General features: G+C 40.7%; 1 protein-coding gene and 1 long non-coding RNA gene across 2 annotated transcripts in view; both read left to right on the forward strand.

Moving 5' to 3' along the window:
• LOC310648704 (lipid droplet-associated hydrolase-like) overlaps nt 1–10,720 on the forward strand; it is a 32,238-nt gene extending 21,518 nt beyond the window's left edge. Inside the window, exons 2-4 of the mRNA XM_083376712.1 lie at nt 594–676; nt 8,122–8,323; nt 10,420–10,720. Coding sequence (XP_083232838.1) covers nt 594–676; nt 8,122–8,313 — 275 coding nt within the window. The 3' untranslated portion in view covers nt 8,314–8,323; nt 10,420–10,720. The remainder of the gene's footprint in view (nt 1–593; nt 677–8,121; nt 8,324–10,419) is intronic.
• A 2,677-nt stretch (nt 10,721–13,397) lies between these two features.
• On the forward strand, nt 13,398–19,168 carry LOC310633240. The gene is made up of 3 exons (XR_014491011.1): nt 13,398–13,445; nt 17,179–17,283; nt 19,000–19,168. It is a non-coding gene; the product is annotated as an uncharacterized lncRNA (long non-coding RNA).
• The last annotated feature ends 1,656 nt before the right edge of the window (nt 19,169–20,824 follow it).

Below are 20,824 nucleotides of genomic sequence, written 5' to 3' on the forward strand. Positions count from 1 at the left end.
AAATTTTACTGTACTGTGTTCTTATTTTGTTTATCACCCAAAGTTTCTTCTGATAGGTGGATATCTATAAAGGTTGGAAGATTAGATAGATAGATAGATAGATAGATAGATAGATAGATAGATAGATAGATAGATAGATAGATAGATGATAGATAGATAGATAGATAGATAGATAGATAGATAGATAGATAGATAGATAGATGATAGATAGACTGACAGACAGACAGACAGACTTAGATATATACCACTTCACAGTGATTTACAGCCGTCTCTAAACAATTTACAGAGTCAGCATATTGTCCCCAACAATCTAGGTCCCCATTTTACTGCCCTTGGAAGGATGGAAGGTTGAGTCAACCTTGAGTCGGTCAGAGTTGAACTCCTGGCAGTTGGCAGAAATAGACTGCAAAACTAGATAGAGATAGATAGACAGACAGACAGACAACAAGCAATGGATTAACTAACAACTGGGAGACATTTTTGTGAAACAAGGAGAATAATCCTTAAAGTTGTCAAAATTTGAAGGCTGTAGCCAAACATAACTTCCTGTATTTGTTTTCTGATGTGCATGCCTGTGCGTCTTATTTCTGCAGCAAACATCATGTACCTGGGAAGCCAAGAAATGAGAAGTATTGTAGAGAGAGACAATTCTACAATAAAGCAGAAGTTAAATAAGGTAGACTTTTATTCTGTTTTCATTGGATGCTATGACTGTTCAATACTTCAGATTCCACTCCAAAATGGGGTTGCAAAGATAGCATCTACTTGCCAGTTTTTAAGCCATCCATATCTTTTCCTGGGGCTATGTGATGGGTGCAGAGGACAACTTAGTGATTATGTAAAAGATACAGCAGCTTTAAAGAATTGCAAAGAAGTGTTCCATTTGGGTTCCCACAGGCTCTAAAACCATTTTTACAAATTATTTCCACCCTTATTGTTTATATGTTTTCAAATCCACTCCATTTCACTCAGCTCTAATTCCAGGTTTCAGTAACTTTTGAGTCTATTTGCAAGATTCTGTGTACCTCATCTCATCTTGTAATAGTTTGAGGTGAGCTATTACAAGAATATTTTAGAATAAAAACATTCCAATTTGACAGCATCAAGAGGGAAACTAGATATTAAGTCATTGCATTTTATTAATTTATTTTATTTAGTAATAAATTTGTATTACTTGTATACTGTTTATTAATGTTAAAAAGTCCCGTGGGTTCTCTACAGTCAAACATATAAAACATAAATCACATACCTGAAACAATCCAAATTAGTTCAAGGATCAAATCAAAACAAACAAGAAAGGAAATTCTATATTTTATTTGAAGGCATCTCTTCTCAGGATAAGTCCTCCCCTGAAGGTGAATTTGCACTTCTAGCTATGCCATGTTTATTCTCTGAACCAAAGCAAGGGAGGCATGAGTCCCAGCTTAGAATCTCATAAGATAGAGGACCTTTTGTTGCAGACATCTGACAAACCACTGTGCCAGAGTGGATGTCACTCATGTCATAGTGCAGTTGATGCCAATTATGTAATTCATATCATTTATGTGAAGGTACCATGGCATATATCATGTCATAGTGACCGCAACCAAAAGTCCTCACCTCAATTGGCAGAAAAGACCAGATTCTAGGGAACAAACGATATTGAGAATTCAAACTCAGGGATGCAGTTGTGACTAATGAATTGCTCTACTCGTCAATGAAGCTTCCTCAGTTGTAGAATTTAACTTATTCCTTTTGAATAGCCTAATGGCTAATAATGGGAGTCTGGATGGAGTTTTATGAGTTCTGGCTTTACAAGCTTTTAGTTTGTTAAGACAAGGCTGGAAATAATGTTTGTTTCTGACTTATTTAATTCATTCAAGCCCTGACAGTTGACCTCCACCCTGACTTTGGTTCTTTTCTTTTGGATAATAGACTCTGCTTGATGCCTCAACTTTATTTGACCTCTTTGTATGGACCCTCGTATGGCATTGACTCTGTTTTTCTGCTGCCTGTGAATTATTGGGCTCTGCAGTCCCGAGTTGCTAACAGTTTGTTTACTCCATGCCTAGCCCAGAAGTATCAGCTGCTATACTATATTATCCATTAATAAGATAATTAGAAGAAATATTAGAAGAAAGATGATCCAGCTTGCTCCAGAAGGCTTCATTCATTCAGTATAATTATATTGTATTTATTTATTCAATTTGTATTTATACCAATCTTCCAAGTGTCAACAAGGGATAAACTTTAATGGATATTAACAGGGAGCCAAAGATTTTAGGCTACTTCAGTACCTATTCCCACTCTCTCAAAAAAGGGAGGGTTGGTATTACTTTTCCAGGAATCGTAAAGAAGTGTCCATACATCAGGAACAAAGGATATATGTTGCTAAATATATATCTCCCTGTAGTCTCAGCCAATCTGATCGTTCTTGTTCAAGAACTTCTGTATGGCTACACGCTCGCCATCCATCAAGTTGAAAAAGATTTGTAAAGCCAAGAAGAAATATTTAATTCATGCCAGCACTTTGAATTGGACCTAGAAGCTGCAAAACAAGTTGGATATAGTTTTTTTTAAAGGAACCCTTTAGTAAATTAATGATGTTCTGGAGACTTTTTTGCACTGCAGTTTTCAGCTCCTTATCTTCCATGAGTCAATCAAATGGAAGGGAAGCCAGCTTAAGAATGGCTTTCTTTCATTCTGGCCATAGTGATGCTCAGATGTTCTCCTAAATCACAGTTATCATGGCCCCAATTAGTGGATTCCATCACTTCTTCTCTACTACCCGCAGCTAAGCGAGGAGAGGAAGCACCAGTGGCTTTTCCTTCTGTGGGCATGTCTTCTGAGGATTGGAGGAAGGAAGACAACAGTTCTTCTAGTCACTTGGGCTAGAAGGGAAAACAAGGCAGAATTCTTTGTTAGTCTCACAATTACTTTAAAAAAAACAAATGTCACATGAGTGACAAATTTTGTGAAATGCTGCATTTCCATCTTAGGCGTAAATACAAACATCTCATGAAACATTGGCATGTGTATAATTGACTACTTAGTGCGTAGGCTACCTTTTTCTACAAAATCTCAAAATGAAAGTCGGCACCTGAAAACCTTTTGTTTATTCAGTTTGATGCAGCCTGACTCTAAATACAATATAATGGAAACAAGAAATGACAATATCAACTGGAACGAAAGAAAAAGAAAAAAAACTGTTAAACTCAGCAGACTCCCATACATCCCAGCAAATGGTGCACCACTAACTACCCTAGCCCAAGGTCTGGGAGAACAACAAGGAGAACAGCTTTTCTGGTTCTTCTGCTTGGGAGCCATACAGATCTCAGGGAACTTCATTCTTGATGGCAGGTGCTGCAACAGAGAAGGTGCATTCCCTAAATACTGGCAGATGACATTTAATCCAAAGAAGCCAGAGCATCCCGGCCTTATCAGCTCAAATTGGCCAGCCGGACACCACAGGAGAAAGGCAGCCCCTCACATCACCGGCCCCTATGCCGTGCTGTTGACCCCTGTGCTGAGCTACATGAATGAATGGTTTGACTCGGAGTGATGTAACTTCCTAAGGTAAAGGTAAAGGTAAAGGTTCCCCCGAACATGCGTGCTAGTCGTTTCCGACTCTAGGGGCCGGTGCTCATCTCCGTTTCGAAGCCGAAGAGCCAGCGCTTGTCCGAGGATGTCTCCGTGGTCATGTGGCCGGAATGACTAGACGCCAAAGGCGCACGGAACGCTGTTACCTTCCCACCGGAGTGGTCCCTATTTTTCTACTTGCATTTTCACATGCTTTCGAACTGCTAGGTTGGCAGAAGCTGGGACGAGTAACAGGCGCTCACTCTGCTACGCGGCACTCTGGATTCGACCCGCCAAACTGCTGACCTTCTGATCGACAAGCTCAGCGTCCTAACCCACTGAGCCACTGCGTCCCTGTAACTTCCTATGTTCCCATAATAAGCAGCCAATGAAAGAAAAGGTTGAGGCCATCTACAAGTGCCAGAATCCTGCATGTGCAAGGACTCTGTGGGCGCGCCTGCCCTGTGGAACGATCTGCCTGTGGAACTCCGGACCGCCCCCGAACTTCTTTCGTTTCGCCGGGACGTAAAGACTTGGTTATTTGATTTATCTGGCCTGGACTGAGGGGTTTTAATTTTTAAACTTTTAATTTTTTAAACTTTGGGCTACTAATTGTTACTTAATCTTATTTTAATTCTATTTTAACTCTTATTTTGTCTTTTAACTTTGCCTTGTAAACCGCCCTGAGTCCTTCGGGAATAGGGCGGTTTGTATAAATAAATAAATAAATAAATAAATAAATAAACAAACAAACAAACAAACAAACAAACAAACAAACAAACCGAGTGGGAGGAAATTTATTGTGCCTTGCTCCAAGGTCATTCATAAGGATGAAGTGTTTTGCTATGCAACATTTTAAGTCAAAATGCCTTTGGAAGAAACCCCTCCTCCTCCTCCTCCTCCTCTTCCTTCTAACTTAACCTTGTTCTTTTTTTTTCCCCACCATCACAGGCTTATTTCATTATATGAACTTAGAGAAAAAGTGCCCAGTGAAGCAGCCAAAACCAATTTTGAGTCAGTTTTATTGAAACAGCTTGTCTAATATTGCCCAGGGTTTTGTTTTGTTTTTTAATCCAATGTCCAAAGCTACCCATAGCAGTCTAATAGTTATTGCCCTTGAAAGATTCATAATCTGGAAAGCAGCAGTATGGAAGACGCTACAAGAGCAGACTTTCTTCCCCCAGCCAGAGTAAATCATTTATTTCCCTCCAGTTTGGAAAATCCTTCAAATGCGCTGCATGAATACTGTTAAGTCTAAAACATCCTCTGCATCCAGGAACACCTTTCATTTGGGCAGGGCTCAGATGTTTTTTGGAGGCTGTACTGCTGAGGTCCAAAGTCCAACCCAGGAGGATTTTGCTACATGTAACACTTTAGCCATGTTTTAGCCCACATTGCATGCCAATTTGGTCCTTTTGTGACCAAAGCCCAATAATAGAATTGAGGGGTAAGGCGACACTGAGCACTTGGGAGAGCAGAAAGTAAAGCAAATAGAGTTAGAATAAGTATGATTCCTTGGGCTACATTTCACCACTCAGACATCTTTTAATAGCTCACTTCCGCGGAAGGTCGCACAAGACGGTTCCCATTCATAATCCAAATTTGCAAAGTCCTGTACATCAGCCTTCCCTATGCCAGTGGCCTCCAGAGGTGTTGGACTTCAGTTTCCATAATTCATAGCATTTTGGCCAGAGTGACTGGAAAGTTGAGGATATTTGTAGGCCACCGGGTTAGGGAAGGTTTCTGTAGATCAACCTGTACTCAATTAAAGGTGCATGCAGTACAGAATCAAGCTTCCCCATTGACTTTGCTTGTCAGAAGGCCATAAAAGGTGATCACATGACACAGGGACATTGCAGCCATCGTAAATAAATGTCAGTCACCAAGCGTCTAAATTTTGATCACGTGACCACGGGGATGTTGCAACAGTTGTAAGTGTGAGAAATAGTCATCCTAAGTCACTTTTTCCAATGCCTTTGTAACTTGGAATGGTCACTAAATGAATGGTTGTAAGTCGAGGGCTACCTGTAACTCTAATTACCGAACAAGTCTTGTTGGAAGAGGAGGAAGCAGAAGTGTGGAAAATATAGGGTGTTTCATTTTGTTTTGAATACTTGGTGCTTGGAGAAAATGAGCATTAACTGAAGCTGTTTTAATTATGTTGGAAATCTTTTTTGGTCCAAATCTGAGCCAGATAGTCAGTGTGGGATGGTGATCCAAGTGATCAACTAGAAGCTTAATTCTAATCATTTTTCACCTTTGGAAGTTCAGTAGATGACTCTGGCTCAAATCATCCTCAGCCCCCCCCACCTCCTGACAGGTGGCATTGTGGGGAAGAATAAGAGGATGGACTCATTGTGTGTCATCCTGTACAATGGGGGAGGAGGAGGAGGAGGAGGAAGAAGAAGAAGAAGAAGAAGAAGAAGAAGAAGAAGAAGAAGAAGAAGAAGAAGAAGAAGAAGAAGAAGAAGAAGAAGAAGAAGAAGAAGAAGAAACAATAGCAATAATAGCAATAATAATAGAGTTGGAGAAGAAGAAGAAGAAGAAGAAGAAGAAGAAGAAGAAGAAGAAGAAGAAGAAGAAGAAGAAGAAGAAGAAGAAGAAGAAGAAGAAGAAGAAGAAGAAGAAGAAGAAGAAGAAGAAGAAGAAGAAGAAGAAACAATAGCAATAATAGCAATAATAATAGAGTTGGAAGGGACCTTGGAGTCCAACCCACTACTCAGGCAGGAAACCCTATACCATTTCAGACAAATGGCTGTCCAGTCTTTTCTTAAAAATTTCCAGTGTTGGAGCACCCACAACTTCTGGAGGCAGGTTGTTCCACTGATTAATTGTTCTGTCAGGAAATTTCTCCTTAGTTCTAGGTTGCTTCTCTCTTTGATCAGTTTCCATCCAGTATATCAATGAAATAAGAAGGCAGATTTTGATAGAACTATCGGGGTGGGGGGGGGAGAGAAAGGGGTCAGTAGTGCAAAATGAAGCACTCATCTAAATATAAAGCATGAATTTGGTATCTCAGCACAGGAGAGCCAACAACATGAAGTAAAAGCTGATCACCCCCAAAATTTGTCCCAGAAGTGTATAACTCTACGTCATGGGCTCGGGTTATGATGGGTTGGGAAGAACTGAAGCCTAAGCAAGGAAAAATGCAGAGACTCTGTTGTGCAGCACCTCTGCAGTCCAGAAAGAAAAAAAAAGACTTGCTTTTTTCGGGGATATATAGATGGCTCCCGTTGGCGATGAAATGTTTTCAAGGTCATAGAAACCACAAGTTTTTAATTACACAGAGATAAGCTGCAAGCAAAGCACAAGATGTCAGGATGTTTTCCTTGGGCAGTCTGGATCTGCTCTATTTTCTTTGTTCACTTTTCTTCTGGGCTGTGACACCCAGTTCATGTTTTGGAGGAAAGGGTTCACCTTCCTTCCCTGCACGCTGAGATCCCAGTGAAAACTCCTTCCCTATCTGCAGCTGCTATTTATTTAAAAGGGTTTTTTTTAAAAAAAAATGACAAAGTGACAAAGTGACGCATTTAGTATGATGTCTGATTTGGCCCAAAAAGTAAAAAAACAAAAGCAACTGGAAAGCGCAACAGTCCACATACTAAGTTTGTTTGTTTTGATGATTGTTCGCCACCCAGAGTTAGTGATTTGAGATAGGTGGCTATACAAATTGAATAAGTAAATAAATAAACAGCCCATACTAAGTTGCCTGCTTGGAAACAAATCCTATTGATCCTCGGGTTCCAATTTTTACATCTAAGACTTTTGCTTTGCATCCAGCTTGAAGAAGCGGGGGGACTAATCTTCCTGGATTTTATTTATTTTATTTATTTATTTTAATTCTATTTATATCCCGCCCTTCTACGAAGACTCAAGGCGGCTTACAAGCTTAGCAGTAGCCTTCATTCTATGTATATGCCTGCTTATTAGGTCTTTCACACACACCCCAGCGGCATTATTACAAAGTCAGCTTAATTGCCCCCAACAATCTGGGTCCTCATTTTACCTACCTCGGAAGGGTGGAAGGCTGAGTCAACCTTGAGCCTGGTGGGACTCGAACCTGCACTAATTGCAGGCAGCTGGTGTTACTTAAAGAGGCATTAGCCCACTGCTCCACCAATTTTCCTGGCAGAAGAAACGTTTCTGCCTGTAGAAGCAGATGAAAAAAAAAAATCCACTGCACACTCCACCTGTTGTGTTGGTTCTGGATAAATATCCTCCCAATCAAGGGCTATCCTTAGCATTACACTGGGTTACTAGGCAATGCAATAATTCTCAATAGGTCTCTCTTGATTGGAGTCTGTTTGTTGAAAAGTGTCTTACAAAAAGTAATCTCCACTGAAGAAACTCTGACATTTATTACCTAGGTATTTCTAAGAAATGTGTACAATGTTTTATAATCTACCACAGTATACCATGGCTCATGAACTTCTCCTTGGAGCACGGATATTATTCATGTCTTAGTTTTTTGTCTAGTAATTGGATTTAGCTCTGGTCTCTTCCCTCCCCCTCCCCCTCCCCCATCAATCTTTAATTCAAGACACTTCTCTATTTTGATTTTAGTTGATTTTTTACTATGGAACAACTGATGCATGGTGTCCTCTGCAGTACTGCGAACAGATGAAGATGGAGTTTCCCGACGGAGATATTCGAATCTGTGAGAAAGGAATCCGCCATTCTTTTGTCCTGAATTCCAGCAAAGAAATGGCTGAAATGATTACAGGCTGGATACAGGATGATCTTGCCAATCTATGATGGAGACAAAGTAAATAACAGGAGGAATTCATTGTATTGTGGTCATGTAATCATCTTTGATGGATTTGCCTTTCTTTGTCTGTACATTAGGATTTGCTTTTTTCTGGAAGCTATGGTGTTAACCTGATGGCTCATATTACATTCCTCTTGACAGGTTTCTAACAAATACCCAAGGTAAGGTTGTAAACACAAGGGGCTGACTGTATCAAACCAGAGCCCTGGATTCCTTTAGGCCAGTGTCAGCCTCCCTCTACAAACAGTGACTACCTGTTCAGGTAACTCACAGGATTGTTATAACAATCCATGTGCCATCTTGATTTTCCAAATGTATGATTTAATCAGCCATTAATTCTGTGTCTAGCTAGCATAGTGTCTCTAGCAGGATTATATGAATTATTACAACAGGTGTTTAGATCTTCTGACATATAAGCCCCAGTCTGTTCATCGACACCATTCATTCTGTCGCAACACTGTAGTAGTATTGCATCCATAACTGTGTCCCATACTGTTGTTGAGGTGGTTAGTGTTAGAATTGACTGTCATTCACCATTAGGGGAAAATAGCATCTAATTTATGGTTATGATGTTAGAATAGCAGATCACTACAAAATTGTTGTTATTGCTTAAATTAATTTCAACTTTGTGATGGAAGAGATTTGGTGTGCAGAAAAAGAACTATGTTGCTCACAAGCAGAACCAATAATGAATTAGTAAAGTATGGTACTTCTTACAAGTAATTCTTGACCTATGACCACAACAGAGACTGGAATTTCAGTCGCTAAGCAGTGTGGTTGTTATGTAAGTCATCACATGATTAGACCGGATTTTATGACCAGTTTTACCACAGTTGTTAAGCAATTTCAGGTGCTTGCAACATGGCCATTTAACATGGTTGTTAAGTGAATCACACAGGTGTTAAGCAAATTCAGCTTCACAAATCGGGATCATGTTGACTGGCGGACACTGCACTAGTATTAAACATGAGCAAGTTACCAAGGCTCCCAAACTGCAATCATGTGATATGAAGGTGGTATGATGGTAGTGTGAGGGCAGGTCACAAATCACTTTTTCCAAGGCTGTCGTAACTATTGTTAAATGAAAGGTTGTTAAGTCAAGAACTATCTGTATTGAGAAAGATGTAAGTATGTTGGTTACAGGTCTGCAAATGTTAAAAGTAGAGTAGCATTTTGTCTGCTCCACTTCATTCAAGGCCCTTGATACCTCAATACCCAGCCTGTTGCATTGTCTGTTTTTTTCTATAGGAACAACCTTTTGCCTCAGACAGAATAATTGCTGAGTTACAGATATTCCTTGACTTATGACTGGCTGCTTAGTGCTTATCTACCATTCAAATTTATGACCTGCCTAAAAACAAAAAATTGCAACCTACTTCTGGGGTTCCAATGGTTGTGCGTTTTGTGGGCATGTGTCCACATTTCAGGCGCTTGCAACATTTATGTCATGTGACCAGGTGTTATGACTGTTTTACCAAAACAGGAAGTTACAGAAGTCTGTGTTTTTCGCCATAGAAAACAATGGCTTTGCTTAACAATCACATTTACTTAGTAACTACCATATTTGATTAAAAACTGCCACAAAAAAGCCATAAAGCAGTGTTGGGCAGGCTCCATTACAGCCATATGTCAAGGACTAACTGCATATGTTATTTTAGAATGGACAGAACTTGGATGACATACTGAACTTTTATTAATTTGTTTGTCAAGAAATAGTCACTGCTTGGGTATGGAATATTTCCCCACCTACCTCCTTTTTTCATTTTTTCGTGATTTTTAACAAATCACAAAAAACAAAAGCAAGTTTATTAAGCCTTATGTTGCTCATACTTTGGGAATTTGGGAGGAAAAGAGGCTTGGGATTACCTGTGCACCGTAAGCTGATCCCGAAACACACTTCTTCTTTTCTACCCAATTATTTTGCGCAGCATCCTGTGTTAAATGCCTTGTTGTATACTTGTCATTATCTCCCTAACCTTGACCATTACCTAAACTAGGATAGCCCTGTGATTGTGAGGGGAGACTAATGGAAAATTGTGCACCTAAGACATGCCGTGCATTTGACTTCTTTTTTGCTTCCGGCCCACACACAGGACACAACTGGAAGAAGCTTCATTCCCAACAGCACTGCTATCTGCTGCTGACCAGGATGGGAAAGACAAAAAAAGAAGAAACTGTTTGCCACTTGGTTCACATTTTTGCAAACTTAGGAGTTGTGTTTGGATGATTGGGTTGGCTGGTTCTGTGCTATGTGATTCTCTCCCCCCCCCACACACACACACCCCACCTCCAGGAAAACTCCGAGCTGGTAGCAGACAACACAGAGAGCGGCCATCTTGGCAGGAAGCCCAGGCATTGCGAAGGTGCCTGGAAGGCTCTCCCCGTCTGCTGTGTGATAGTGGTGGTTGTTTTAATCATGCAGGAAAGGATTCGTCTGTTGATTGAAGCCATTGCAGGCAGGATGGGTACAAGGTTTAACCAGCTCCATCCCCTTCTCGGCCTGCTTCATCTCTACTCTTTGTTGCTGCAGGGATATTTTTTTTTAAAAAAAGGGATTTTTGGAGGACTGGCCTATCTAAAACATTCATCTTAATTTAGCCTCAGGACCAGCAGAAGAAAGAAAGGGAGAGTTTTGCAATTATTCCTTGTGGGTTCTTCTAAGGGTGGAAGTTAGTTTAATCCAAACCAACCCTCATGCCATTTCATAGGACAACTAACCTTATCTAGCACCTCTATTGCCTGGGGTTAGCATATCAACATAAATCTCCCTCTCGCCCTGCCCCCCAGTTGTATGTGTATATAAACAGAGCCACAAGATATTTGCCCCAGGACTTCGACAAGATATCCTGTTGAACTATTATAATACTTCAATAGGTGTATTAAATGTTCTGATCTATGTATGCATATATATTGCTTGAGCAGGTACTAATATTAATGGGAATCCAGGTGGCATAAGCATGACTAGCATTGTATCTAACATTTCAGGAGGGGTTTTGGAGTATAAAAAACTATTCTGTTTGGGTATTGCATTTACATAACTCGGTTGTTTGTACACTGTTCTATTCCTTGGTCTCATTTATTCCTAGTGTTTTTTTAGATCTAAAGAAAAACATATCCCTACAATATTTTTGCATGTAAGATGTCATTAGGCAGAGGAACATTTATAATCTGGTAGTAACAGTCTTGCCTGCCAAAAGGAAACATTTCAAACTCTTTAAGCATTCATTATTTAATTGAAAACACCCAGCATTGACCACAGGAGACTTTCATGCAGTGAAGTTTGATCCATCTGTAACAGTGACAGCCTATTTTCAGAATATGAGGCTTATTAGTTTTGCTACTCTTTTCATTATCTGCTCGTCTCAATAAGCCTATCTTGGAACTATTGCAGTATTTCCTAACACAATTTTAATCATAGGGATTCGTTGCCTGCTTTCACTTGAAGCTTAAAATGTTTGTGCTCATTAGTTGTTTACACATGGGCATATATGATTGTTATAATTTAAACCAATTTTGTAAACTATAATTGCTTAATGCAAAAATACTAATTTAGTTTTAAGAATTGTTCTTCATTAATAATACCGTTACCTTCTTCTTGCTTTCTGCATTTGAAAAAATCCTTTGATCTTTGCTTCAAAATGCTGTTCTCCCAATGGCAGAAAACTGAAATTGATAAGTAATGAATAAATGTTCCTTTCTCATTTTAATTTTGAATTAAATGGAATAAACTGAGCAAGAGCGAGTACTAGGAGTGCAGTTTTACAGTCGTTTCAGAACAAACAACCACAACACTGTAAATTGCTATTCATCGCTTTGCAAGTTTCAAAATATGTTTGTATGGAGGAAAGGATTCGCTTTGCAGAAAATAAAAGGGATTTGCATTGGGAGTGCCCAGCAAAAGATTTTGGTTGGTTTGTTTGTATCCCTCATTATTTTAACAAATAACTCAAGGTTATTTCGTTACCAGGTTAGATAACATATTCAGTGGCATTTAGGGGAAGTCTTGTGTCAGTGCTCATCTGTTTATAAGGGCTCCAGGTGTGGGTGTGTCAAATGAGGGTCTTGTGATGGGTTAGGTGTGAGTTATCAGAGGTTTGCCACTGAAGATGTAACCTAGCCTGGTAACGAATCATTCGGAAACCAATCAACAAGCTCAGAGAACAAACCTTCACCCTCACTTTTCAGATAAAACTAGTGTAAGGACAATGAGACATAGGTTCAAGTCCATCATCAAGACCAATTATTCTCTCTCAGCCCATTCCACCTGACAGGATTGCTGTTGATGTGAGGGAAAATAAAAGGAAATGTTGAATATTCTGCCTTGAGCGTCTGAAGAAAAGGCAAGATGTAAATCAATGAATAAATAAAACTTTCCTTTACACAATTTCTCATTATAATAACCTGGTGAGGAACTGCTTTTAAAAATTAAATACAATTGTTGAATTTGCAGAAAGGCTATATTGTAGAAAGGCCGAACATTCTGCACAAGAAGAACCAGACGGTCTATATCCAGAGTAGCTTATAAGATTTCTAAATGTTATATCTATCTACACAAACATATTCATCATAAAAATTATGACCAATAGATAATTTAGCATACTATTTCCACTAATCCATTCTGATCTTCTCCTTATTCTAATACTTTGTTTGAATAACAGAGAAGAATGTGGCTGTTAGTAAAGCTACTTAACACTTTGTGTGGAATGATAAAAACCCACTAGTACCCTGGAGGCTGTCATTTTATTTTCAGGGTCACGGGGTCAAGTTAAGACTTGAGATTATTGTGTGCCCCAAAGCCTCTTTATTGAAATTTAGGCAATGTAAGAACCCACTGAGAGTCTCCTAGTGACCAAGAGTAATTAAAGCAGTACATAACACTGAAAGAGAAAGCTATAGAGTGGGAATATAGAGTGACTGCCAAAAGTCGCTGTTGCTTTAAGCAATGTTGATGCAGAATTTATGGAGCAACTTGTGTATAAAATGAAACCATGGAGGGAGAACACCATATTTTATTCTGTCCATGATGGGGACAGAGAAGGAGGGTTTCCCATTTTGCATGTTATAAAGACCACTGGTAGGATTCTGGAGATATTAATTCATAGCCCACTGAAGCTTAAAGGTAAAGGTAAAGGTTCCCCCGCACATGCATGCTAGTCGTTTCCAACTCTAGGGGCCGGTGCTCATCTCCGTTTCAAAGCCGAAGAGCCAGCGCTTGTCCGAGGACGTCTCCGTGGTCATGTGGCCGGCATGACTAGACGCCAAAGGCGCATGGAGCACTGTTACCTTCCCATCGTAGTGGTCCCTATTTTTCTACTTGCATTTTTATGTGCTTTCGAACTGCTAGGTTGGCAGAAGCTGGGACAGTAACAGGCGCTCACTCTGTTACACAGCACTCGGGATTCAACCCGCCAAACTGCTGACCTTCTGATCAACAAGCTCAGCGTATATTAAAATGCCACCCACATACTGGTAGGAGGAGATCTGTGGTGGGATTCTCCTCTTTTCATTTAGTTACCTTCTTCCTTGATTTCATTTTAATGAATGAACCAGGAGACTGGTTTCAAACAAGACTATTTCCTGGGGTGGGGGGGGGGACCTGCCATAACAGGAATGTCCCTATAGAAGTTTGAAATGGAAATCTGATGTGGAACATAGGCAGTTTGAAAGAATGGTGGAACACAGCTTGGCTTAATTTGTCTGGTGTAAAAGCAGTGGCCTCTAGATGGGTTACATCAGCCCCACTAACTAGACCAGGCCAAGAAATGAACTCCACAGGAAGGCTAAAAACTGTTATTGAGATTGGCTATTATAATAGAATCTTGCAAGTCTGATTGTGCTGTCCATCCTCCCCCTTTTTATACTTAAGTGAATTAGAGTGACCCTTATATGTATCTCTTTCAAATGTTATCCCTCTTTTATGGCCTTAAAATATTTTACCCTGGTCCTTATCACAGGGTGTTTGTACATCTCCATCAAGGACATCTCCCTTACTTTCTACTTCTCAGATGGTATCTTCCCTTAGCATACACCTCACCTCACCTCAGATGATATCTTCCCTTGGCATACAGGTGCTGTGGTGAGAGATTTTAATTTTTAATTTTATTAGATTTATATACCGCCCTTTCCCAAAGGACTCAGGGCGGTTTACAGGGCATTTTAAAATCACACCAATACAAATACAAAAGTTAAAAGACAATTAAAAAGATTAAATTATCCCTAAAAATAAAAACCCCAGTTAAAAATTCTCAGCCTGGGCCGGAGAGCTCAAACAGCCAAGTCTTCAGGTCCTGGTGGAATGAACGCAGGTCAGGGGCAGTCCTGAGCTCCACGGTCAGCTGGTTCCAGAGGGCAGGCGCACCCACAGAGAAGGCCCTCCCCCTGGGTGTTATCCGCCGGCAATCTTTTACCGGCGGCACCCTGAGAATACCCTCCCTGTGTGAGCGCACTGGACAAAGGGAACTTGATGCTGGCAGCAGGTGTTCCCTCAAATATCCCGGACCCAAGCCATTCAGGGCTTTATAGGTCATCACCAGCACCTTGAATCTCACCCGGAGGGCAACCGCAAGCCAATGCAGCTCGCGGAGTAGAGGTGTTACATGGGAGTATCAGGAAACCCCCATCACAACTCGCGCAGCCGCATTCTGCACCAGTTGAAGCCTCCGAGTGGTCCTCAAGGGCAGCCCCATGTAGAGAGCGTTGCAGTAGTCTAAATGGGAGGTCACGAGTGCATGAGTGACTGTGCGTAGGGCATCTTGGTCCAGGTAGGGTCGCAACTGGCGCACCAGGCGAACCTGGGCAAAAGCCCCTCTGGTCACGGCTCCTATATGATCTTCAAAATTGAGCCATGAGTCCAGGAGGACGCCCAAGTTGCGAGCCCTATCAATGGGGGGTAACACCTCACTTCCAATCGTTAAAGGTGGAATAGTTTGGTTAGCCCGAGATGCCGAGATGCACAGCCACTCAGTCTTGGCAGGATTGAGACGAAGCCTGTTTCTCCCGATCCAGACCTGGACCGCCTCCAGGCAATGGGACATCACAGTGAGGGCATCGCTGGGTTGGTTCGGGGTGGAGAAAAAAAGTTGGGTATCATCAGCGTACTGATGATACCCCACCCCGAAACTACGAATGACCTCGCCCAGCAGCTTCATATAGATGTTGAACAGGAGGGGCGAGAGAACCGACCCCTGAGGAACTCCACAAACGAGAGGCCTCGGGGTGGATCTCTGCCCTCCCGTCAACACCGACTGCGAGCGGCCCAGGAGATAGGAGAACCACCGTAAAACGGTGCCTCCCACTCCCAGCCCCCTGAGACGCCGCAGTAGGATACCATGGTCAATGGTATCAAAAGCCGCTGAGAGATCTAATAGGACTAGGACAGAGGAGCAACCCCTGTCCCGAGCCCGCCAGAGATCGTTCACCAGTGCGACCAATGCGGTCTCCATGCTGTGCCCGGGCCTGAAACCTGATTGGTATGGGTCCAGATAATCAGTTTCCTCCAGGAACAGAGGAAGCTGATGCGCCACCATGCTCTCAACAACCTTCGCCAGAAAGCGAAGGTTGGAGACTGGACGATAGTTATTTAAAACAGCCGGGTCCAGGGCAGGCTTCTTAAGGAGGGGTCTCACCACCGCCTCCTTCAAGGCGGCGGGGAAGACACCCTCCTTCAAAGAAGCAGTTATTACTGCCTGGAACCAGCCTCATGTCCCCTCCCGAGCCGCATAAACCAGCCAGGAGGGGCACGGATCCAACAAACAAGTGGTGGAGCTCAGGCTCCCCATGATCCTGTCCACATCATCAGGGGAAACAGGATTGAACTCAGTCCAGATAACATGCTCAAGACCGTCCGATTCCTCCACGTCAGACTCCGCCCAGTCAGAGTCCAAACCGGCCCGGATCTGAGCGATTTTGTCCGTCAGATCATGACTAAACTCCTCAGCCCGTCCCTGCAAGGGATCCTCCCTCACCTCCTGGTTAAGGGAGCGAGTCACCATAAACAGGGCGGCCGGGCGATTATCTGCGGACGCGATGAGGGCGGCGAAGTAATTAGCCCTCGCCGTCCTCATCGCAGCAAGATAAGACCTTATAAAGGTTCTTAACTGCAATCGGTCAGATTCGGAACGGCTGGACCTCCAACCACTCTCTAGACCCCGTCTCCGACGTTTCATCTCCCAGAGCTCCACAGAAAACCATGGAGCCCAACGGGATCTGCGCCGGGTCAGAGGTCGCAAGGGTACAACACAGTTGAGTGCCTCAGTGGCCGCCCTTTCCCAGGCATCCACCTGGTGATGATTATATGTTGGAAGCTAGGCAGAACCTGGAGGCAGAAAGCCAGGATCCAATTTAACCAGAGGGCCCCAGAGCTGACATACCACTTATTGGATGGACATCATCTTAAGAAATGGTTTATTCAAGCACTGGCTCACTCTGACACAGATAGAAAAACCAGGATAGAAAAACCATACAAAAGATTCTCAACCTTTTCTTCACCATGGACCCTCTTTAAATACCTTTTTGTGGCCCTGGATCATGGTCATGGACTCCCCAGGACTTAAGTCAAGATTTAGATCATAACATTTCTTCCAAGACTTCGTGGACCCCTTATGACATCAGGGGCCCCCAGAGGTCCACAGACCCCAGGTTGAAAACCACTGCCCTACTCAGTGGTGCAGGCAGAAAGGCGGTTCCCCTCAGCTGCTCAATCCAGAGGTATGCAGAAGGATGTGTGGAATGTATACATTTCCTGACAACCACTGTACATCTATCTTTCCTGTATAACTAGCCAATTTAGAGGTTGAACTCCTGGCCTTTCAATCCTGGAAGAGTGAAACAAAACATCTTTTTCACTATTTCAGCTGGGTGACACTTTCCCTGTCTCTAGATGCCAAGTGAGAAAAGCAGTATCCTGCACAAGGTTTGGAGGAATTAAAAATCCAGTGAAGACGATAAAGCACTTGTAGGTAAAAGCACCAAATAAATGGATATAGCTTAAAGCTGGAATTTTTTTTTTGCAAACACCCCAACTAGCAATAGAAATATTTCTGGTTGAAAATCCCAACTTGCAATACTGAAAAAAAATTCTAAAGAAAAATGCAGAGAAGCACATATCAATAAAATATTTAATAAACTTATCTGTACAAAATATTAAATGGTTAGTTAAGAGTATACATAATTGCTTATTTAACAAATATAAACCACTATATAATATATTCAAGAAAATATATGTTGCTTGTTTACAACTGATTTACAATCCATTATGTACAATCTCTTTAAATTTTAGAATACGTACAGTGCATTTACACCCTTGCTTACAGAGCTATCTTCCATAGAACATTTCACACATTCAGACCCACATAACGTTTTAACCCCAACCCCAAAAATAGGCATCTATTTTTATATACACTGATATATGGAACACTGTAAATAAAAGTTCTACAAAGTTGAAAAAATAAGAAAGACCAAGAAAAAGAAAATGATCTGGAGTTTTTGACACAAGAGAACTAAAGGTATAATTTAGGATGAAGAATCGGAGGCATGCTGCCTTGGTTTTGGGGTGAGACTGCAATTTTTTTTTTTAGTATACAGAGAAAGCAATTGCATTTACTTAGCCAGAGAAATTAAATATACTCCAACAACATTTTTCTCTGAATCGTTCAAAATATAGAATAAAGAAGATACAGCTAGTTTCCTGGAGAAAAATAATAATTAAAAAAATCTAGGTTCTTAGTGAAGAAAGGAAATACATAAACATCTTAAATGCCTCCACAGTTTTTGGATCTGGATTGTTAACAGCTTGGGCCTTCTTAACATTGTCTTTTAAAGACTAATTACCAATGGCTTCATTTCCACGTATATTTAGCTCTTTCTGAAGTTATTCAAGGAAAGTGAAGCTGCACAAATTACAGAAAGGAATCGTCAACATCTAAGCTGATATGAGAGAAAATATTGATGAGAAAAGCAAGCAAAAACCATGAACTGTGGGGGCATTCTTGAGGTCTGGCCAAAGTTTATTCAACTATTTGCAACCCAACAATGTAAAAAATGTCAAAATGTGCAACACTATTTTTTTTATTTAGACATTTTCACTCTCTTCCCTCTGGCCATATTTTGAGATAAGTTACATTCATGGGACCTGAGTCCAAACCCACAGTAAATCAGGCGTATCTCCACCAAGGTCAATAAAATTATGATGGATTCCAACCAATGTAGATGTTGGGAGAGAGGAGAGAGGGGGAAGGTGCAAATATCTGTCTTTTTGCATCCATGAGTTTCTACTGCAGAATTTTTTTTAAAAAAATCTGCCATTAAAGTGGTTGCATTTAACAGAGCAGAGCCAAAATTATGTCAGAGGCAGGCTACATTCCTGTCACTTTTTGGGTTCTTGCAGATACCATTTAGGAAGCCCAAAGCACTGTCTCTTTCAGTCTCCTGCATGTAACTTTTTGCAGTTTGCAAAAGTTAGGCATAGTTGGGCTTGCTTTCAAACACAAACCACATAAAGACTGTAGCATAAAATACTTATCTTGCTTTCCATAAGTGAAGGTAAATAATAAATATGCAAGTATATTATACATGCATGTATCAAGCATCTTTGTGTAAACAATTTCTGAAGAGGGAGTAAAGTTTTGTGGATGAAGTATACTGATACAAATTCAACGAATTCTTTGTTTTTTTAGAGGTCATTGCAAGATTCCACCACTCATCAAAATCAACCTGCAAAAGCTTTATTGTTTATGGCAAGATCAGAATTGTTGCTGTTCCACTGCGGTTCTCCAAAAGCAGAAAATCATGCTAGAGGTTTTGTTTTTGTATTATGATTTAAAAAACAAAACAAAACTGCATCTTCTCCAAACTGATCTTGATGAAACATTTTATCTCATCTAAATATACCTTATTCTCCCCTGTACCATCTCACTAATTAAATATTGATTCCAGAGCCTCTGCTGCCGTGTTTTTATACAGTATGTACACTACAACTAGCTTTATATCTAAGAGGAGATTTGTTTCAATGGTATTCATTTGATAAGTGTGCCAATTAAGGGCTCCATTTATAGTTAGAAAATAAAAAGTTTTAAAGGTGGGGATGGGGTACAATGCACCTTTTTTGAAAAAGAACACACTATCTAATCAAAATTATTTCACACAAGCATAAAGACACTGAACCATAAAGACTGATGAGATTGATTTTCAGATTGGTATCATATATATTTATATGATTTTATCATTTTATATAATTTATAATATCCTGTTTTACTACAATAGGAGCTTAATACTGATGCATTTTATATGCTGTCACGCAGAGATGGTGGTAAACAATGGAGAGAGATGAAAAGTAATTATATACAGCGTCCAACCTCAAATTCCTAGCATGTGCAAACTGAAAGTGTACTTATTAATGAAATGTGTCCCTAATTATAGTTCAGTTAGAGGCTGAGAAAGATTAAATCAGACCAAAGAATTTAACAGAAAGTAAAAGAGGAGTATTCTGTATTTTACTCTAAAATCTAATGAAAAAAACTAACACAACACTGTTAAAAGGCCAAAGACCATCCAGTCATTCTCTTTTTAGGTTTCTCACTTAATACATTCCTATCAATAATAGGAATTTAAAACCCTTTAAAAAGCAACGTATGAGCAGCATTAAGCTTGGTGCAATATTTTTAACCATAAAGTTTTTAGAGAGAACACAATCCTGATATGCAGAACTGGAATGAGACAAGTGTACGAATATCTACATATCAGTTCAGATTCAGTTTTACTTGGCTATAATTCAGACAGAGCACATCACCAGCCAGCTCCAACTGTTCGTGCAGGCAGCTCCAAGGACTGTAGTATGTCTAACTGCAAGCATCACCTGGACCTGCCAAGATCTAGTTTAATACTTTCTCTCTAATTTCATTTTAATCTGCATCTCAGTTTAGTCCTGACCAGGTAAGTTTGAAGGTGCTGTCCGATGTCTCTAAAATGCATCTGAGCCATAAGGGCAGGGCTTTTTTTCTCATAGAACGCTCAGAACGGAGTTCCGGCACCTTTTTTGGATGGAACCTTGTAGGATAGGTAAGGTGGGTTGTATGACATGTGTGAGTTCTGGCACCTTTTTATTTTACAAAAAAAGCACTGCATAAGGGGATATTACTTTCCAGATAAAAGAGAGATGCAAAGATGGAGAAAGTATCATCTGTTGAATTTTAACGCCTCCATGTTGAAAGCCAACTTAATCCACATTAAATTCTCCCCAGCTAGAAAAGAGTCTTTTCAATGCTCTGCTAATGCAGCTGTAGCGCAAACATGATAAACCACTTAACTTTCTACCAAAAATATGAAGCAAGAGGGGATCCAGCTGTGGTTTCAGGTGATCTCTTTAAACAAAAGAGAGAAAGTGAAAAGGAACAGTTAAATACAAGTATAAAAGATGCACAGACATTTCAAGTTCGCGCTGAATCTATGGAATACTATGTTCTTCACATATAATTTGGACATGGGCATTCTGTAATATTTTTT

The sequence above is a fragment of the Vipera ursinii genome (assembly GCF_947247035.1).
Source record: "Vipera ursinii genome assembly, chromosome: 1".
Lineage (NCBI taxonomy): Eukaryota > Metazoa > Chordata > Lepidosauria > Squamata > Viperidae > Vipera > Vipera ursinii.